General features: G+C 46.0%; 1 protein-coding gene across 4 annotated transcripts in view; it reads left to right on the top strand.

Moving 5' to 3' along the window:
* GIGYF1 (GRB10 interacting GYF protein 1) overlaps positions 1–15,002 on the top strand; it is a 1,784,248-nt gene that overhangs the window by 1,715,136 nt on the left and 54,110 nt on the right. For all 4 annotated transcript variants that reach the window (XM_069645982.1, XM_069645992.1, XM_069646001.1 and 1 more), the window contains 2 exons: positions 5,272–5,432; positions 5,867–6,008. In XM_069645982.1, coding sequence (XP_069502083.1) covers positions 5,272–5,432; positions 5,867–6,008 — 303 coding nt within the window. The remainder of the gene's footprint in view (positions 1–5,271; positions 5,433–5,866; positions 6,009–15,002) is intronic.

Genomic DNA, 15,002 nt, shown 5'->3' with positions numbered 1-15,002 from the left:
TCGAACAACTGGGAAACTCCTGAGGTTATCCCGGCAGTTAACAAAAAACTATCTGCCGAATATAGGGTATCTGCTTCTGACCCTGAATATTTGTCCAAACATCCAACTCCAGAGAGTCTGGTTGTTCAAGCAGCAAATCTGCATACCCTACTGTTCCACAAGACAGGGATGATACGAGATTTGACGCTATGTCAAAAAAGGTCTTTTCTGCGTGTAGCATGGCACTTAAATCCATTAATGCTACCTGTACGCTCGCAAGATTCAGCTATACACTTTGGGAGTGTGCTTCAACAGCAGCTGACTGCCTCCCCGAAGGAGAAGAAAGGGAAGTTTTTCTGAACTTCATTAAAGATGGTAAAGACGCAATGTGAGAATCCCTTCAAACTGGCATTGATTCTGCTGACAGTATCAGCAGGCCCATGGCGGCAAGTACTACAATCCGCAGATGTGCGTGGTTGCGAAAGACTGGTTTTGCTCCAGATGTATTGGCCAGACTTTTGAATATGCCCTTTGACGGCTCTTCTTTATTTGGTAAGAAGGCTGATGACAGCCTAGAGAAGTTACAAACATCCAAGGCAGCAGCAAAATCCCTTGGAGCTGCAATCCGTCAAACTCCCTATTGCCCCTCACGAACCTCTTGGAGCAGTAGGTCCTTTCGTTTTTATTCTGCATTCAGAAAAGGCAGAGGACAGCCGGCTCAAAGAGGCCAAAGGAAATTCACCCGAGGTGGACGGGTTAAAAGTACAAAAGCCGCAGCAGCAGCAGGTGCCTCTTTACCCTCGGCATCTGCATCAGCCGCCCCTAAACCACTCTGAGGACTCTCCTCACAAGACACCAGTAGGGGGCAGGTTAACTCAACATCTGACGGAATGGCATGCTATTACATCAGATGCTTGGGCATTGGAGACAGTTGCCCAAGGTTACTACCTGCCTTTTTCTACGCACCCCTCAGTCATCCAACGGGGAACAACTCTTTGCAGTTTCCAGATCTGCTCCTTTCACAGGAGATTCTAGACCTGCTGGAGAAAGGTGCTATAGAACCAGTACCTGTAGCGGAGAGGAACAAGGGTTGGTATTCCCCCTACTTCTTCATTCCGAAGAAGGACGGAGGACTGAGACCCATCTTGGACTTACAAGAATTGAACAAATTCCTCAGGAAGGACAAGTTCAAGATGGTAACTCTCATATCCTTCAGGCCCTCCAGCTTCAGACTGGCTGGTATCTCTAGACCTTAAGGATGCTTATTTCCATGTGCCAATCCATCTCAAACACAGGAAATACCTGAGGTTCGCAATTGGCAACTCTCACTATCAATTTCGAGTTCTGCCATTTGGGCTGACCTCCACCCCGATGGTCTTCAAGCTAATGTCGGTAGTGGCTGCAAGTCTAAGGAGGGAAGGGATCCACGTCTACCCCTACCTAGACGATTGGTTGATCAAAGCAGTATCTTCGGAACAAGCTCAGATCCAACTAGATTATGTCTGCCACTTCCTTCACAAACTGGGCTTCTCCCTCAATTTAAAGAAATCACAGATGATACCATCACAGAGAGCGGTCCTGGACACTTCCCTGGGGAAAGCCTCGCAAGAGGTGAGGGCTCAAGATATTCTGCAGATGATCACCAAGTTTCAAAATGCCCAACGTCTCGCAGCCTTCGACTTTTTGAGGTTGCTAGGCCTCATGGCATCCTGCATCTTCCTTGTGCCAGAGGCTCGCCTAAGAATGAGATCTCTCCAGTGGGCACTAAGAACTCAGTGGTCGCAATTCTCAGGGAAAATGACAGATCTCCTTCAGGTTCCGGACAAAGTGGCTCGAGACCTTCAGTGGTGGACCTGTCGGGAGAACATTTTGAAAGGAGAACTGTTTTGGCAACCATGGCCGGAGATAACAGTAGTCACGGATGCCTCACTCATGGAGTGGGGAGCCCATGCCAACGACTTGACCATCAGCGGTCGTTGGTCTCCATCGGAGTCCAGACTACATATCAACCTGTCGGAGCTGAGAGCTATCAGACTAGCGCTGAAGGCTTTTCTGCCATCTGTACAAGGGAAAAATGTCCTAATAATGACGGACAATACAGTGGCCATGCACTACCTCAACAAAAGGGGAGGCGTAGGATCACTGCCACTGTGCAGAGAGGCGATGCAGCTCTGGTTTTGGGCAATTCAAGAAGGAATCTCTCTATCGGCAGTTCACTTAGCCGGAGAGAAGAACTTGACAGCGGACGCTCTGAGCAGGCAGAGCACAGTCTCTCACGAGTGGGAGATAGGTCTGGAAGTCCTTCAAGAGATCTTCGCCCTTTGGGGAACCCCTCAAGTGGCTCTGTTGGCCACCAGTATCAACAGGAAGTGTGATCAGTTTTGTTCAAGGGAATTTCCCCCCGAGAGGAGCTCTAGGGGACGCGTTAGTGGTAGACTGGGAGTTTCCACTTGTGTGCGGGTTTCCTCCAGTCCCTTTCATTCCTCAGATGATCAGGAGGTTGAGAATATTCTAATTGCCCCAGACTGGGCCAGGAGAACATGGTACCCGGACCTTCTGGACATGTCCATCTGCCCTCCGATTAGTCTTCCACACAGGGAGGATCTTCTCTCGCAGAAGTGAGGACAGGTTCTCCATCCAGACATCGGAGCCCTCAACCTTCACGCTTGGTTTCTGAATGGTTGTGATACCAGGATTGGGACCTCCCAGGTGACGTCATGGAGGTGTTTCTTTCAGCCAGAAGGCCAGCAACAAAGACTTTATACCGCTGCTGTTGGAACAAATTTTGCAGCTGGTGTAGAGAAAAGAATATTGAACCCTTTTTATGTGGTACAACAATGGTGTTATCCTTTCTACTCTATTTGGCGAATTCAGGTCTTCAAGTTGGTACGATCAAGGGCTACCTCGCAGCGCTATCTATCTTCAAGCGCACTGCAGAGGAGCCATCATATTTCAAATTACCCTTAGTAATACAATTTCTGAAGGGGTTAACTAATGTCTATACCCCGAGACTGTTCCAAGTTCCCTTATGGGACTTACATTTAGTCTTAAACTTCCTGTTGGGTACTCCTTTTGAACCACTCCACTCTTGTTCGTTAAGATTTCTCACCCTTAAAACGGTCTTATTAGTGGCTTTGACATCTGCCAGGCGGGTGAGCGAATTACAAGCCCTATCTTGTAAACCCTTTCATACAATTTTTCACAAAGACAAAGTTGTCCTGCAAGTGAAGCTTAATTTCCTCCGAAAGGTTGTTTCTGAATTCCACATCACTCAGAAGATAACCTTACCCTCATTCTATCCTCCCCATCCAGGGAAAGAGGAAGAGAGGCTACATAGGCTGGATCCAAGGCGAGCCTTGAGTTTTTATATCAGCAGACTTGCTAGGATTAGGCAAGCAGACCAACTGTTCATAGGTTACACAGGGCACAAATTAGGATTGCCAATCACAAAACAGACCATTTCCAGATGGATTATTTTAGCCATTCTAGAATGTTACAAACTGGCAGGGAAAGAGCCCCCTCAAAATCTTAGGGCTCATTCAACCAGGGGTATGGCAGCCTCTTCGGCCCTCCAAAGAGGGGTACAGATTTGAGACATATGTGCGGCTGCCACATGGTCGTCCGCACATACCTTTACAAAATTCTACAATCTGGATTCCTCCTCTAGCCAAGAGACTAGATTTGGCTAAGCTGTGTTACACTGTTCACTCTTAAAGAGGAATATGACAACTTTACTCCCACCTCGGTTTACACACCACGCTATGGGAGTCTATCAAGATAAGGAATATGTCGGAGGACACAATCCCTTCAAAGAACAAGTTACTTCTTACCTGGTAACGTTCTTTCGATGGGATGTTCCTCCGACGTATTCCTTACTGCCCCTCCCATCCATCCCCTCAGTAAAACTTCCCTTGTGGTTGCAGCTTACGCTCCTTCAAGGTCAATAACCAATTCATGCACAGCGAATTTCAAGCTTCAAAACGGAACTGAGCAACGGACGCTGCCTGAGTCTATTTATACGCATGATGACGTCGGCGCCGATACGGAGGCTGTCGAGGGACACCAACTCGAGGGACGTCGCCGTGCAGCGCACTCTACTGAAAACATTTTCCGAGGCCAGCAAGCTGGAAGTGAATCTATCAAGGTAAGGAATACGTCGGAGGAACATCCCATCGAAAGAGCGTTACCAGGTAAGAAGTAACTTGTTCATCCATGGCAAAGGAAGAGAAGGTGATCCAGTCATTTCAGCAACTCTCAAGGTGCATTGTCAGATGTATTCAGATGTGCTGCTCTATAGCAAACAAAAAAAAATCAGCTTAACCCTACAGCGCATTCTACTAGGAGTGCAGGATCTGCATTCACTTTCAAGGCAGCTACATGGAGTTTGTTTCACACTTTTACTCAACATAATTGTGTTGCTACAAAATCAAGCAGATCCTCAAGTAGGACAAGCAGGCTTAAAGAACTTATTTACATCTACGCCTTCAGGTCACCGACCACCTTCTCAGAATACTGCTTGCTAATCTATGCAAAGTCCCAGAACACAATTATTACTTGCCAGTAATAGTCTTTCTGTGGTGTGTATCTGCTTAGAATCACATGCTCCTCCCCAGAAGGGAAGGAAGATGGAGTAATAAAGTTAGTTTTACATACAATGTCTGAATACCATTAATATGAGGACGTTGGCTCGTAAAGTATCTGGGGTACCCAAAAAAGTATAGGGATAGTTTTACAGGTATGCCACTTACTTTTTGAATTCGAAAAAAAACAATATATAAAGCTCTTCACCAACCACTAGATTGCAGCCTATGAAAAGTATGTGGTTTTAAGGAGATACAAGCCAGAAAGACTATTACTGGGAAGTCATGTTTGCCATATATATTTCTGTATATGGGTGTGGTGTATTGTCTGTGGCTGAGTGTGCACTAAATGTTCCTTTTTGTCTGTCTGCTACCTCTTCCTGAGAGTTAAGCCAGAACGAACTGCCACTCTAGCTACTTAAACGAGAGCCTTGACGTTTTTTGGGCCGGGTGCATTTCCTCCCCGGCCCCCATAGTGTTAATGGCTGGATAGCCCTGAGCAAGGGCTTATACAAAAGTTGTTTTTACAGTAGGTTTTCCCGAATTAAAAGAATAACCTTTCTCACAATTCTAACACATTGGCGCGCCTGCAATCTTACTTGGTATTTTTTTGTCGTTTTTTTACAGTCTATTATATTATTCAGGTTGACTTGCATCACTTTAAGGAAAATATATCTGATACCATATATTACATTGTCTCCTGACTTCCCAGCTGCAACTTTCGTCTCGTTCCTGAAAGAAGTTGAATCCCCTTATGATGTTCACGACTATATCCGGTCCTACCTGGGGGACACTCTTGAAGCCAAAGAGTTTGCCAAGCAGTTCTTGGAGCGCCGTGCCAAACAGAAAGCCAACCAGCAGCGACAGCAGCAGGCATGTGTTAACAGGAAATGGGGATTGGGGGAGCAGTTTAGGCAGATGTCTACAATATCTGGAAAAGATTTGATGTCTCTGTGATGACCTATATGTCGACTGGGGGCAACCTATCCTTGGAAAGTGAACAGTCCTTCAGACTCCCTTCTTATGTGCCAAACATTGTGCATATCTATATATAGATTGATGGATGCGGTGACTTTTATGTCTCTGTGCTTATAAATGATTGTGCTCAGTTCATGGTTGGTTCAGTATTGATCCTTGGCTTAGACTTTCATAATCATTTCTTGCATGTATTATGATCTAACCGTCTGACCTAATTTCTGACCGTGCTGGTGACCGTTGTAGAGTTTATTCTGAATGTTTCTGTTGGAATGGTTGCTGTAGACTTTAATTTATTTTCACTTTCTATCCTTGACTGTGTCAATGTCCAGGAGTCTTCTTGGCTGAGTCCCAGTAGCCTGCAGTCCATGTTTCAGGCCAATCACAACCCAAAGCAGCCATCCTTTGACAGCAGCCAGGCTAGCAAGATGAAGAAGCGGCCTGTAATGCTACATGCAGACCCCAGTATCCTGGGTATGTAACGGATTACCTGCGTTTTGGTAAATGGCATTGTAGAGGACTTAGTACTAATGTAAAAAACCATAGAATGGGTAGGACACAAGCATAGTTGGTCATGTTGCAGATAGCATCACCAGATATCTTGTTGGAAGGACAGAAATAAGACACGGAGTGCTGAAAGCAGCAGAAAAGCTGAGAATAGGACAAGCAGTTGCATGATATATGGCTTTTGATGCACTTTAAAATTTCGAATACACTTTCAATGCACTATGGTCGAAGTAAGTGCAATGCTGTTTGTATAGAAGCCATGTGTTTATTTCCATGACTGAATGCTTTTCTAACAGCTATCTTCTATCAAATTGCTATTCTTGAAGTGTTCCCTCCCATGTTATAGGACTTGATGAAGTATTAAAACTGTTAATTCTTAAAAAGCAGAATAAATCATTCCTGATGAGCCAGGCCCCCATTCTCCACTACTTCACATGTAACCAAGTGCCTGATGTTCTCACTTACAACGGACTTCTTAGCAATGTAATCTGCTGCAGTCTCACCTGCACCAATAGGCTTGTTTTCTAAAATGTTTGTGAGTTTTGGTTATGTTCTACTTCCACTTTGCATCTCGTTATATTCTGTTAAATCGGGCTTTGGGGTGGATAACTGTTGTTGGGTTGAATTTTCATTTCTGTGCTAATTCCTTCAACCTTAGAGACCCCCAGCTCTTTTGCTGGACTTGGGGCTTGTGATTTTTTCCTCCTTAGTGAGTGGGACCTTTTTCTCACGCTCATGGATTTTTTTTCACTAGGAGTTTTGTGTTTTCACTGTTTAATGGAGTCTGACAAACTCCATAGGCATCTGCCTTTTGCATGGAGCCACACAGCACCTTAGGTGAAGTGCCACTAAAAAGTCCCTTGGACTTCTCTGAATGTTTAATTCCATTTCCTTGGGTAAACTACCGTTCCCAACAATAGTAAAATGATCCCTGTCTTACTTTTCTATGTGGAGTGCTTGGGGGTTACTTAGTAATTCCTAGCCCACTTCTCATGTAACTTTTTGTGTTACACTAACTTACTTTAAATGGCTGGTGGCAGTGGTTTAATTGTACTACCGGTGTGCATCTTTACCGCAGGCTGAACCCTCAGCTGCAGTACAGCACCCATGGGTGTCCGTTTTCTCAAAATGGCTCTTGTCTTCTTTTTTTGCCTTTCTCTGTTAGTTACTTGTGGGCTTTTACTCTGTTAGTTGCAACTGGTTGAGCCCTTTGTGCGTTTTGCTTTTGGTGGGCTTCAGCCCTGAAGCCCGTCCAGGCTCCCGTGTGTCTGGAAAGGCAGGAAGTGAGGCAGGGTCCCGAAACTTCCCTGTCCTTTGTCTCTAGGTGTGCCTGAATGAAACCAGTCCTGATTAGCCAGCTGGCTGTCCTGTAAGGACAGCCATCCTGCTGTGTGATTGACAGCATAGGCTGTAAATGAATGGTAAATCGTATAAAAGGCGAGTCGACCAGTGGAGACGAACATCCGAAGAAGTTGTGACGAGACGCCAGCAGCATAGTCCTGGACCGCTAAGTGCCTGGTGCAGCCCTGCAGCTGTGCTTACCCCGTTTTCATATTGACCGGGCTGCAGAAGCCCAATGCCAGGGGTCCTGTGACCATTGACGAGTGCAGGAGCCCGTCAGGCGTCCTTCCTTTCGTCACTACAACCAAGGTCCAGGAACCAGGGTCTGCCAAGCTGTAGCAAGGCGGAATCCAGCTGGAACATTTTTTCTTAATCACATGTTCTGTCGGGCTTAGAGTGTTCACCTTTTAGCCATAAGGTGTGCTTCCTGTCCTGCTAAATGCTTTTGTACCACTTTAGCGTTGATACCAACTCACCTGCAGTGCCCTCACCTATGCTGGCCTAACAGCTTGCGCTCTCTGCAAAGTAGCTCACTTGAGTTACTGTGATTTCTTCTGAACTTACTAACTTTGTCAAGACTTTGTCTAAGGAGTGCATCAGAACTATTGACTTTGTCCATTGACTTTGGCTGTCCTAGCTCCCTAAAGGCACTCCTCTGAACCGTCCGACTTTGGCAACACTTGTTCCCTCATAGGTTATAAATGTGATTACTAATATTGCTGGGATAAAGGTTTACCTGCCTCACTTTAGGAGATTGTATTTGTTATACAAACTGTTGAAAGTATGTTTTCCTCTTTTCTCTCTTCCCTGTTCTTCCAAAACCATAAAGGATCACATTGACACTCTCGCTCCTGCCCTGGCTGATTTATGCAACCTCTCCTTCACCTCTGGAGCCGTCCCCTCTCAAGCACTCTTGTGCACCCTCTTCTCAAGAAACCTGCAGCTGACACTTGTTGCCCGGCTAACTATCGCTCGATCACCATCACTCCTTTTCTGGGCAAACTCCTGTAAAAGCTGGCCATCTCGCAGCTTAACGTTCACCATCACCACCACCATCCTGCTCAACGGTCCCCGTCACACTGCTCAACTGTTTCCGTCTCCGTGACAACCTGGGTATCACTGATCAGGCTCTAGTCAGGCTGACTTTTTTCCCCTCTGATCGATCCTCCCAGATCCAACTTGGGTCCTTCCTTTCCTCTATCTCCCTTTCTAACCAATACCTGGCAACTCTCACCCACCGCATTGCCATTTTCTGACCCATTTTCAGGCTTCCCTCTGCCACCTTTCTAATTGCCTATCTGCCATTCTGGATTGGAGTGCCGCCAACGATCTCTGCTTCAATGCCAGAAAGACGGCGATTCTCTTCATCGGTACACCTTCACCCTCATTTCCTGTCACTCTCTGGCCGTCCTCTCTTGGCCCTCCTCCTACCCCCACATGCGAGGCTAAGAACCTTGGGGTCATCTTTGACTCCATGCTTTGCTTCTCTGTCCACATCTCTGATGTCTCTAAAAAGTCAAATTTCCTACGTCACCTCCTCAGATATTCTGCCTTTCTTCTCCTTCCCCCGGAAGTTCACTGTCTCTCGTGCCCTGGTTCTCTCTAGGTTGGATTATTGCAACAGCCTCTTTCTAAATCTACCTGCTTCTATTCTTCGCCCTTTGCAACTGATCCAGAACAGGATGCGAGACTTGTCCTTGGCCTCAAGCCCTGGGATCATATCTATCCAAACCTGAAATCTCTCCACTGGCTCCCAGTGGTTGGCTGAAAGGATTACATTGAAGACCCTTTGCATTGTCCACAAGGCTTTCTGGGGCCTGGGTGCAAAATGCCTTCAGCTGTCCCTCCATAAATAACTCTTCCCGAACTCTTCACTCCTCCACCTCAAACTTTCTCTTGGTCAGTCATTTTTCTAAGAAACGAGCTGGGGGTAGATCTGTCTTCAGCTGGGGCCTCCCTCTGGAACAGCCTCTCTGGCACTCTGAAAAGGAGAACCATCTCCGGTTCCGGAAGCACCTCAAGACCTTACTCTTTGCTTCTGCCTTTGCTCCTCTTCTACCCTGCTGATATGTTCTGCCTTGGCATCGTGCACCTGGTTACCCTCTGACTTTCTGACCAGGTACCTGTTCACCCTGTCACCCACCCGCACTGCCTCCTGGCAATCCCTTGCACTGGGGTCTGTATCTGTAACCCTACAGTACCCCTCTGCCCCCTTTTTTCTGCACTTATCAGACACACCCTGTTTGTTGCCTTAAACCTTGCCACTTGCTGGCTGCCCTACCACTGTTTGTTTTTTATTTATTTATGTGATCTATTATGTATTCCTTTGTTCAGCACTTACCACTCCTCTCCCCCATGCACTTTCCCCTTTTCCTTTCCCTCGCCTCTGCACTTGCGCGTTCTCAATGTCACTGGGCCTAGTAAGATCGTTTTGTTTCTCCCTTGTTCCCCTCCCTTGCCTCGTCACGCACTGAAATACTTGTGTATGAGCATGCTACAAATAGAATATCAATATCTGTCTTATTCAAACCTTTCCTTCATTTACAAACTCAAAAACTGAATTGGTAACTGAATACTGACCTTAACCTTAAGTATTTACCAACTGTTATTGTCCTTTAAAAACTGAATCCAAACTTTGATTGAATGTTACTAGTAGATGAACCATTTTAAAGAATGCTTATTTAAACCTTGTGTATATTATAAATAAATATTTATATATAACTAAGTGTTCATGTTACTTGGCTACTTGTACTTACTAATTTCAATTGTACAGCTCACATTACCCCTCTTAAGGTAAACCCGGCTGCTCAGTCACACTACCAATTTGTGTAGTACAGACCTATATTGAAAGGTGGGTTACCTAATAATAAGCAGATAAGTCTTGTGTAGTCCTCACCAGCTGGACTGCACCAAGTCTTACTTAACAACTCTTAACTATTTCAGTTACAGGTATAGTCAGTTACACCAATACTTTTCGGAAGAATGGGACACAATTCTAGGTTAAGAACTCTAGCAGACTTTTCAGAGGGGCACTATGTAACTCTAGGATAAGTAAGAACTCTGTAATGCTATTTTAGACATGCATTATGCAGTTAACGGTAAACACAGCCCAAAAGTACACTTTTAGAATGTCAACTGCTGTTCAAGGCGAGTAAACCCTATTGGTAAGTGTTGGGGAGAATTCTCTGTAAGGCTAATTTCCCAAACCTAGTGAGTCCCCCAGCAGCTTTGCTGGATTTTTGGGGTTTATTTTATTCTCTCCTGCTAAGAGGGAGACTCTTTTACTCCCACTCTTAGACATGATTTGAGGTGCTCCTTTATCTTTCAATGTGTTTTATGGGCTTTTGGGTCTTTTACTCCATAGGGTCTCATGTGTTTATGTGGGTTACACAGCACCCTCTGTGCCGTAACCCAGGGGTGTCGTAGCGACCCCCCAACATAGACTCCATACCCTGGGGCTGACTACTGTCTCCCAGGGCATGTAAAGTCACCATTGGCTTTACTAGTCCCAAACTAGTACAAACCATCATATTGTGGACGTACTGGTCGGGGCAATTCGATTGCCCCGGGGTCTGTTGTTGGAGGGGGCACGTCTCCGTCCCCCCTGATCGAGTTTCGGCTGGTCGCAGTGGATACTACTTTTTATATTCAACCGCAAATATATCTCTATGGGATTTTCCCATTGTTCGAGGCTACCAACTTTAATTATTTAATTCTTATAGCCTCGAACATACTGCCGGTTTATTTCTTTAATATTAATTCACCGGTTGGTATTTTTTGCCAGCACTCGGTTCAAAAATGGCATTTGTGTTCTCTTCTGTGACTCCAACCCAAGTCGAACCCTTTGTGCCACTTTTTGGCGGGCTTCTCCACAGAAGCCTCCAAAAGTGGTGCCACTCTGTCTGGGTACCATGGGGAGTGTGGGAGGGGGTTTAGGCACCCTGGGCTGAGTTACCTTGGTAACTCAAGTCGCACTCTTGTGTGATTGGCCCAAGTGGTGAGCCGGCCGGCTCACCACTTAGCATGTTTGATTGAGAGCTAGGCTGAGTGAATAGGGGTGTGCTGCATAAAAGCTGGGCTTTGGGGACTGGAACTTCAGAAGTCGCCACAGTACCTAAGAATCCGAGGAGGGACAAGCTGAGCCGACCTGCAATGACGACACCACCGGTGGAGCCCTGCCAAACCGTCTCACCACTTTTCCCGACGACAGAGGAAATTTCCAGTCTGGAGAGTCTTCTTCCTTTCACTGGTGGGGATAACCAGTTTGGCCTTCTTTTCACCTTCCTGGAGCATCTCGTGGCCGCCTTGCCCGTGCCAAGCACTCCAGCAACCGGAATACCACGGGTTACCACTACCGCGAAGAGAAGGGTAGTGCCTTTTAACTGGAGAACTCCACGGCTGGTTTCTTCCCTGGCAGTGCAACGACCTTCATCTTTCCTCCACGGCGAGACTTCTTCCTCTGGACGAAACACCGACTTGCACCAGCTGCCAGGAACAACTGCCCCGCTGGAGCTTCCTTCACACTTAAGGTACTGTGTCCCGCCTGGCTTCCCTTGCGACAGATCGTTCGGGGTGACAGTAAAGCCTCGACTTTCTAACCTGGGCTAGCCTGGGACAACCTAGCTAACTTTTCTTGACTTTAATTTCATCCTTTTTTTGCAAACTATCTACAAGACTCTTTGGGCATAACCCCACTGTGTGAACCTGGACCCCTTCTGCTTGCTCTCTCCAAGAGTGGGCCTTGCAATTGACTTCCTTGCTCTCCGGTAGAACTCTGCCTGTCCTGCCTTACTGTGGTTCTTTGTAAAAGTATTGAAACTTGTGTGCTTCCTTAACTCTGCCTTTTTCCCTCCCTTTCTTTACAACTTGTTGGTGTCATCTTATGTTAAGCGCTCACCTCTGTCTGAAAATAAGTGGTGTTTCTCACTAGACTCGTCTAATAAGTGAATAGGGTTGTGTATATATGATAGTGACTGTGTGCTGAATTTACTTAACTCGTTTTTGCTAGTGTAAATCACAAGTGTGTTTTTAAATAAATAATTATATACTTTTACACCAAAGCTCTGGTCAGTGTTTGTTTGTACTACTGTGTCTCTGTACCTATTGTGTATACTCTGCATACTGCCTAACTCTTCTTGAGGGAAGTCTGACTGCTCAGCCACAGCTACCAAGTGAATCTGTGTGGTACAGACTGCTACCAAGTGGGTTTACTGCCAAACACCTATAGTCTTAATTCTTTTGCAGTGGTCCCTAAGGGAACTGCACAGGTTTCTGCCTAACAGTAAGCTTTTACACTCATTTTCAGGAGTGATAACAGTACCAACTCAATTACTTTCTAGAAAAGTGAAACACATTTTCAAGGTAAGTAAATAGCCTATTATACTTTTAAGAATGGCATTCAGCAACTCAAAGGAAAGAAAGTATTTTAGGACACATTTTAAACTTTTTTCAGAGATACTTGTAAATGTGTTAGTGTTATAACTGTAAGTACAATACAGAGGTGTTGGACAGTTTTCTATAAAATCATATCTGAGGCAGTTCAAAAACTCCACTCCTAGTATAAGGCTGTACCACCTGAGAATGTGGGTAGCTGTTACGCTCACCTGGCCCCCACAGAGGCGTCGATCGGAACTGGACAGCTGCGGTCTCCACCAATGTGACGCGTAGGGCCGAGATGATGGACTGGACTGGCCCACCTAGCTTTGTTTGCTTGGCCCGTAGGAATATTCTTCTGCAAATGGAGAAAGGGAATTAACCACCCGTGGAGTTGAGCGTAAATCTCCCCACCCCCGCTGTTCTCCCCACAGATCACCTTTGATGTCCCCTCTTATAGTCTCACCTGATGGTTTGAAAAGATGAGCTCTCCATCCTGCATTGAGCGCAGGGGTGCGTTGATAACCAGTTCCTTCACTGGCTCGAAGGAATTGGTGAGTTCCAGGACAATATTGACTCCGAGATTCCCGGCAAGACGCCGTAAATATAAAGTTCGTAGGAGTTCAAATGCCTGACTTTCACTTTTATCCGATTCCTTGCAGGTTGCAGCTTGACCCTAGCGAAGAGTTCCTCGTGCCAACCAGTAATATTCAGGTAAGGATTTGTATTATCCAACACAGTTCGATAAAATAATGTCAATATGTAACCTTTTGCTTTCTCCCTTATTCAGGCGCTGAGAGAAAGTATGAAGTCTCGGGGAATAATGCCTCCAGCGGTAAAATCAGGTAAGTTTATTGTGGTGAGGAGGTTTCCCCTTGTTTGTCCCTTTGTTTCACCTTGCTGTCCTTTTGTTTCCCCTTAGGGGCCGGGGTTCGGCGAGAAACCAGTGGAAGCTGCGCCGACCCGTGAAGAGGAATAGTACCCTCGGCGGTAAAATCAGGTAAGTCTATGGGGGGGTAAATAATATTCCTCTGTGTATTCCCTTGGCTCACCTTGCTGTTCTTTTCTTCTCCTTAGGTGCGGGAGTGCGGTGGGAACATGCAGGAGGATGCGGTGGAATGTGAAGATGCTGCGAAGGCCAGTGAGTTCAGCGCGGCGCTGCAGCAGGCGAGGCGACGCACATAAAATAACTTCTTTATTCCAGCTCGAAGGCGCGATGGATCGGAAATTCAGGTAAGGATTAAATGTATTGCTCTTGTTCTAACCTTTTCTCCTTCTTTCTCCCTTTTTCTAGGAGCTCCAAACTCGAGGTGGGCGTGGCAGAAGGCTGGATGCAGACTTGCAGGCACGGTGAGCATTACGCTGCTGGATGCAGAATAACGCGAAGCGTGTGCTGCTCTTGTGACGTGGTTTAAATAGCCCCCAAAGTAGTCCCAGGTAAGTATTCCTCCCCAGCCCCGCCCGAGTAAAAAATAGTCCCTAAGTACAGCAGTCCCTTCCAAGCCTCTTTTGGCTTGGAGCTCTTGCAGCATGGTCTGCATCAGGTAAGTTTGCAGCATGGTCTGCATCAGGTAAGTTTTTTTCTATGAGCCTGGCGCCTATGGCGCCAGGACTGACTCTCCATACGAGCCTGGCGCCATAGGCGCCTGGACTGGACCCAAATAGCCTCTAGCAGGCGTTGTTGGGCTTGCTTAGGATAACTTGATGCCTGCTTCCGGGGTTGCTGGACGTGGTCTGGGTCCCCGGGGGTAGGCATCATGACAGTAGCATGGACAAAGCAGCCAGGCTAATCTTAGGGGAGAGAGAGGACTGTAGCTTGGTACAAAGTAATTGTACCGTACATATGGTCTAAACGAACACTTAAACACTATGTATTGTAAACAATTAAGGGTTTATTTAAATACAAATAGGCCAAGATAAATCTTGGGCAGCAAGTACTATATATCATATAAGCACAATTACATAAACCAACTAAGTATCCATGTTATACAAACCAAGGTATAACCTTATTTAGAGGAGCATATAGCAAGTCAAGGGGAGTCTAACTTAATAGTTATACATTCAGTATAGCAATACACTATTCTTGGGTGAATACAACCAGGTTAGATATACTTTAAGAATACCAACAGTAATTCAAGGGTAGTAGACCCTGTCAGTCATGCAGTGACACTCAAAGAAATCACTTAATAGACTGTTAGGACAGTTGTTTTGAAGTTCTACACAACTTGATCAAAACCATTCCACTAA

The sequence above is a fragment of the Ambystoma mexicanum genome, chromosome 1p (assembly GCF_040938575.1).
Source record: "Ambystoma mexicanum isolate Mex_15411 chromosome 1p, UKY_AmexF1_1, whole genome shotgun sequence".
In the NCBI taxonomy this organism is placed as follows: Eukaryota; Metazoa; Chordata; class Amphibia; order Caudata; family Ambystomatidae; genus Ambystoma; species Ambystoma mexicanum.
This window is presented reverse-complemented; position numbering and strand designations above follow the sequence as displayed.